General features: G+C 38.8%; 1 protein-coding gene across 1 annotated transcript; it reads left to right on the top strand.

Annotated features, from left to right (window-relative positions):
* Positions 1 to 203: 203 nt before the first annotated feature.
* LOC144640751 (uncharacterized) lies at positions 204 to 6,162 on the top strand. Its single transcript, XM_078499829.1, has 3 exons — positions 204 to 324; positions 2,398 to 2,776; positions 5,707 to 6,162. Exons 1-3 carry the CDS (start codon positions 273 to 275, stop codon positions 6,071 to 6,073), a joined length of 798 nt encoding a protein of 265 aa, XP_078355955.1. The 5' UTR covers positions 204 to 272; the 3' UTR covers positions 6,074 to 6,162.
* Positions 6,163 to 6,207: the final 45 nt, after the last annotated feature.

The following is a 6,207-nucleotide window of genomic DNA, read 5'->3' as shown; positions in this document are numbered from 1 at the left end:
GTAGTAATCTAAAATCACTTTTGTCTTAAAATAAAACAAAAAATAAAGAAAAGAACAAGTTTAATCAGGACTTCCTTCCTCAATTTGTCACTTACACAAAGTTTAGTTTTAGATTGCTAGAGCCACCGTTGCGCGACTAATCCTGACTTCATTTGTGTATTATTTAGTGATTAGAATTACAATATATGCCTTGTCACGCCAAAATCTGACAGGAAAGGCAAGGGCCATTTGTGACGAAGTGAGCATTTTACTTCATCACGATCATCGTTGCCATGAGCGGTTTGATGTCGTTGTATCGTTCTGTTGGTGACAACAATGGAAAAGGTTTGAAGACTTTCTTAGTAACTTTGTCCATTCTTTAAAGATTTCACCATACTGTAAATAAGCAATTTGTGGTAGATATATCTGATATAATATATAAAACCGGACAACGTCTTCTTATCGTCAATATATCTTACATTGCTCAGTTCTCGTTTGGTATAGGCGGATGAACAACAAGGTTATTCTTCAAAACCCGTTACTTTTACGGTTTTATCAGACAGTGTTAAAAAACTCGTGTTTTCGTTTGTGTACACTCTATGGCAACGAAAATTCAAACATGAAGCTTGCATGTGCGACATTGAGAATTTGAACATAAGTTAAACATCTAAGTTATAGTTAATTAAGAGAGCTTTTATCAAGTCCTTTTATAGGGTAATAGGGTTCCTGTTTAGGGTATATGTAAAGAAGTTCATTAAACTCTTCAATGTCATAATTTTTACAGATTTCGAGAAGTAATAACATTCAATTATAAAGAAATCAAGTAGCTTCGAGTTGTTGCATTCGCTTGTCACTCAAGCGTGAAAGAACTAAATATGCCTGTGACGTAATTAAAAGCGACAAAGCTTGAATAAAATGAACAACAGGAAAGGCTAAAAGGTGAACGTTTTTAGTGTAATATTTCCCGAGATTGAGGTCGGTTTTTAAACGTTTTGTTTTACTGTGCTCAATCGCTCTTTTCCACTGCCTACTTGATGTCTAGTGGCACTGAAAAGTCTAACCATTAAGCACTGCAAACGTATTCTCAGTTCAACAAGCTAAATACTAGTTGAACATTCGCGAATAACGATGATAATTTTTTAATGTTGATTCCTCCTGTGACTGTTATTTTACCTGCCTACGTTCAGACGTTTCCTATTTATAATTCCTGCTTATATGAAACGATTGTCTAATCCTGATTTTGATCCTTGATTTACTCTTAAACGCTCTTACAGATTTTTCTAAACTTTCGTCAACAGTTAGTCATTTCTACTAAACTTTAACATATCAAAAAAATAATACCAAGAGTCAATCTAGATTTCGAGAAAATCAAGTTAGTTTAAAAACAAAAGAAAACGTCAATCGTTGTTATGGTAACCTTTGTGACTTAATAACCAGTAAAAAATAAAACTTTGGTCATATTTGATCATTATGGTGTATTTTGGCAAAAATCGAACATTGGCTTCCTACATAATTTTCAATTTCAAAACGACCACCTTAGGGCTAAGAAAAACTGCATCGAGCCTCCTTAATGCCATAGCCTTAGTGATCCAGGTAATTAAAAAGCGAAAACAGTTAAGGTTGCTTAGTCCATCATGATCATATTTGGATGCCAACTAATATTATAAAATACTCAGTTACATGGCAAACATATTACACGTACAGCTGGCAGCTTTAGTGTCACACGGTATTATTGACACTCAGGAAGAATAACCATGACATACGACACATTTTTCAAATATGTTTATTGTCGTGTACAGGTAACATGTCCTGACATGAAAAATGTATTCAGCTTGGAGAAGGATGTGTGATACGGCTGGGTATATTTTGTCGTCTTCAGAATGATTTTTTCGTTCGTATATATGAGGGCTGAATGCCCAGCAATATCAAATAACTTCTAAGTTACGGAATCACTTTTAAAATTGACTTGGATTTTTTTGGGGTATGATTTTCTGAAAGTAATTTTTAGTGCTGCCCCCACTTTTATCATGATCAGCGATAAAAAAGAATTGTTATAATTCTTGCATCGATGAAAAAATACCTTAATCTTTAATCCTTAATTTTTTTTGGTCTAAGAGCTAGTGCGCTGGACTCCGGCCGTAAGGTCTGGGTTCGAGCCCTAGCCGGCGTCATTGTGTTGTGTTCTTGGACAAGATGCATGCTTTAGCTCTTACAGTGCCTCTCTCCACTCAGGTGCATAAATGGGTACCGGCGACTTTGATACTGGGGTGAGCGGGAGAGGGGAGTGGGGTGATCCTGCGATACTTTAGACTACAATTGCATGAAGGAAAAGTGCAAAAATCGGAGATACGCCGGCCGTATGGCTCAAATGCGGAATGTACCTTACAACGCCGTAATCAAATGTGTTATTGCCTGCAGATAGCCCACGGTTGTCGTCAGGAGGTACACAGAGAAGCAACATATCTCTGTCGAAAGTTGAGCCATGGACTGGGACTGATAACGAATCTCTGGAACTCATCTCCAACCCGGGAAGCGGTAAAGGATCACGAAACTTAACACAACCAAAGAAAAAAGAAATTCAACCATTCAAACCAGATGGAAATGGTTTGTTGTACTTTGCTAACGAAGGCTTACCGAGTATGGAAGATGTGAACGCCTTAGACAGTGAAGGTCTCTCTGCTCTTCACCGAGCTGTGCGTTTTGATGATTTCAAAGGAGTAGGTTTTCTGTTGGATAATGGTGCTGACGTCAACCTTGCGGGAAAGTCTGGATTTACACCCCTTCACGCTGCTGTCAGGTATGTTCATGAGCGTACCCTTTATTGTTTGCTTATGCACGTAACCCCTTAAAAGGGGTAACGAGGGTGCTTATGTTTAAGGGGTTTGGGGAACATGGAACAGGCGAGTTTCAACTGAGGAACTGGGAAACAAAGGCTAAATTTTGTAGGTTTCTGGGGAACTGCCCACCTACCCCTCCCCAAACCTAACATTTTGCCCAAAGCGATAAGTAAGGGTTAATGTTAGGTTTGGGGAGGGGTAGGTGGGCAGTTTCCCAGAAACCTACATTGATCCAAGTATTTCATGGAACAAGGGAAAATGAAACAGTTTTGGGACCACGAGAACAAAACGCTGTGAAAGGAAGGACAACAAAATTGAAATAAGAAAAGTAAACGGCAGTTAGCTCACAATATTGTTTCTGCACCCATACGTCGTCAATTGTTTATATTTGTTTGTTTAACTAGATATGAGTTATGAATTACACTCTGGGTAACTGAGTACTAAGCCAAATTAGCAGGAATTAGGAACACAGTCGCCGTGCCAGTCAACTCGTAGTGATCGATTATCGTTTTTACCGTGTATTTTTTTATTATACTGATCACCGGTTTATAGCAGCGTCTTCCTTCCTGGACTTCTCTGATCGGTCTTTCAGTTTAAAATTTAATTGATTGATTGAAATAAAGCTTTTATCATCATCATCATCATCATCATCATCATCATCATCATCTTCATCATCATCACCATGCATGCATGCAACGACTAGGCTAAATATACCGCAAGGAAATGATCTTGTTCTCTTGCTTATTACGTATTACGGCGATTTATCGTAGTAACTACAGTGCTATAGGAAAAGTAATGCAAACGAACATAGGCGTACGGTAAATATTTTGGCCCTGAGGGGGAGGGGGGGAGCTGAACCATTTGCCCATCTCCCCTTTAGGGGAGCAGGGATGGCGCAGTGGTGAGAGCGCTCGCCTCCCACCAATGTGGCCCGGGTTCGATTCCCGGACCCGGCGTCATATGTGGGTTGAGTTTGTTGTTGGTTCTCGTCCTTGCTCCGAGGGTTTTTCTCCGGGTTCTCCGGTTTTCCTCCCTCCACAAAAACCAACACCTCTAAATTCCAATTCGATCGGGAATCCGAGGGCCACAGGTTTGTCAGTCGAAAGACTGTTATGTGCAACCCTCGTAAAACAAACAAACAAACAAAGTTGATTTTAAAATATTATAGCAAGTTGCCCAAATTTTTACCAAATAGTAAAAAAAAAACAATGATCATACGATGCACTAACATAGACTACATATGAAGTGAAACATTCTTTATATGAATCTATCATAATTTAAGGAGCTCATAAAAAAAGTAATCGAAAGAAATAGTTGTCTCTGCCATTTCGACGGCCGAAGATATCAATGATACGACCTAGGCAACCACTGTATTGTGTGGATTTAACTGGTTTTACCACGTCGACTTCAAGTTAAAAAAATATGTATTTCTTAAAACTTCTTTAAAAAATGGCTTTGCCCAAATTTTTCTTCTTGCTGCCCCCAAAATCTGAATTTCCCCCGGCCCGTATGCCCATGCAAACGAATTTCGACGGGAAATTTCAAAGCACGATGTTATTTTGCAGCAATCAGTACAGTAGCCTTCCGAAAGATTCGCTGAAATTTCGTTTTGCAGTTAGTTCGTTCATTTGCGGGAAAAGTCCCGTTTATTTTGTCGAAATTCGTTTGCATTGTTTTTGCACAGTACTGTTGATAATGACGTTTCACTTGCTGTGAAGCAATATTTGGTGTAATATACAATCTTCGTTCACTGTCAAAAATCCATGCGCGCAATTGGTTAAAATAGATCACGTGATTTTGCTTTACCTGTCGTCAGCAAACTCCGACAGTGCAGTATTGACAATAACGCACAAAATCGTGCATTATTGAAAATGTCTTCAGCTTCAAGGCTTGTAGAAGTGAAAGAAACTTATATTCCTCAAATTATCAGCGATGCAATACCAAACAAAATTGAAGAGGATAACAACTTGATGCACTTTTATGTTCAAAGGTAAACTGCAGCTCAATAAATACATTTTTGTGTGCGATTGACTTGCTTACAAGTAGTTGCTTGATTGTGAAAGCCATCGACTTGCTTTGAACAAGCTTCTCGCTGACTGTATTTATGAACGACCACAGCAGCTGATGAACGATTTTATGAACCATTTTAAGCTTTATTTCTGTACGGCTTATTTCTGATTTTTATATTATTGATGTAATTCCGTGTAATTATGTACTACTACACTTCTTATTTTTAAACATTTAGCTTATAGTTTAAAGTTCGTTAAGTCGATGTTCGCTTGTAGTGTACTCAGATTGTATATTAAAAGGGTTAGAGTCTGTCCGTTCGTGTTTTGTTGACAAATACACGCACTTGCTACGCTTATTGCACTCGCTACGCTTATTTTAACTTGCGCTGCCCGAAATTCAGAAGGGAGACAGAAGGCGGGCGCACTTTTTCTGTTTCTGCCACCCGCCTTTGGAATGCTCTCCCTATCTCAAAAAGGCGAATCGAACAGCCGAAGCCCTTTAAAGAATCTCTCAGAGATCGGGTGTTTTCGGAGCAGCAGCTTTTACATCATTTTATTGTATAGTTTTAACTTTTTAGCTTCATATATCGTTTACTATTATGCATATTCGTATTCAATTTTCAATGTATATCATAGTGTTTTTATAATATTCTAGTGTAATTTTTAGGGAGGGCCACAGGTTTGTTAGCTTTGCTATTTAGTGTTACCCTCATTTTAAATAAAGTCTTTATTATTATTATTATTATTACTTGCTGGCCTCACAATGAACTCGAAATTTTCAATACTGTATTGAAAATTCCTCGTTCATTGTGCGGCCAGCGCGTGCATGTATTTGTCAACAAAACACTCACTTTAACCCATAATTATTATATTTTTTAAAGGTTTGAGAGGGTGGAAATTGCTAAACTACTGCTACAAAGAGGAGCTGATCCATTAATAGAAAACGATAGCCATCTTACACCGCTTCACTTAGCTGCTCGAAGGGGCTTTATGGAGTTAAGCAGTCTCCTGCTGAAAAATTCCACAGTTCAGACCAGCTCTTTGGACCGTGGTTCCACTATTCCACCGTTCCACTTCGCTTGTGGGGGTGGAAGTCTAGAGGTATGCGAGCTGTTTCTCAAAAGCGGCGCTGACATTACTTCAAAGAACTTAAGTGGTGGCACGCCCCTCCAGATTGCAGCCTGGTGCGGCTATGAAGATATATGCCAACTTCTTCTTGAGACAGGTAATCATTTGTTATCGTTGTAATTAACGGGGAGATTTTACGCTAATTAATTCCTGTACGTTTCAACGGTACTTCTTTGAGTCGACGAATCTAGCAAGCTATGACCTAATCACGTCAGCTCAACGCACCTCACCCTTGTACCATCTTTGTACCAAAT

This window comes from Oculina patagonica, unplaced genomic scaffold, assembly GCF_052425735.1.
Source record: "Oculina patagonica isolate OP01 unplaced genomic scaffold, crgOcupat unplaced446, whole genome shotgun sequence".
In the NCBI taxonomy this organism is placed as follows: domain Eukaryota; kingdom Metazoa; phylum Cnidaria; class Anthozoa; order Scleractinia; family Oculinidae; genus Oculina; species Oculina patagonica.
The sequence above is the reverse complement of the archived record's forward strand: the minus strand, read 5'-3'. Positions and strand labels throughout refer to the sequence as shown.

Bases quoted from the DNA above. Each gene is read 5' to 3' on its own strand.
- LOC144640751 (XM_078499829.1), top strand. From the start codon at position 273: ATGAGCGGTTTGATGTCGTTGTATCGTTCTGTTGGTGACAACAATGGA. The intron at 325-2,397 runs GTTTGAAGACTT...TATTGCCTGCAG, and splicing joins TGGTGACAACAATGGAAAAG to ATAGCCCACGGTTGTCGTCA. The intron at 2,777-5,706 runs GTATGTTCATGA...TATTTTTTAAAG, and splicing joins CCCCTTCACGCTGCTGTCAG to GTTTGAGAGGGTGGAAATTG.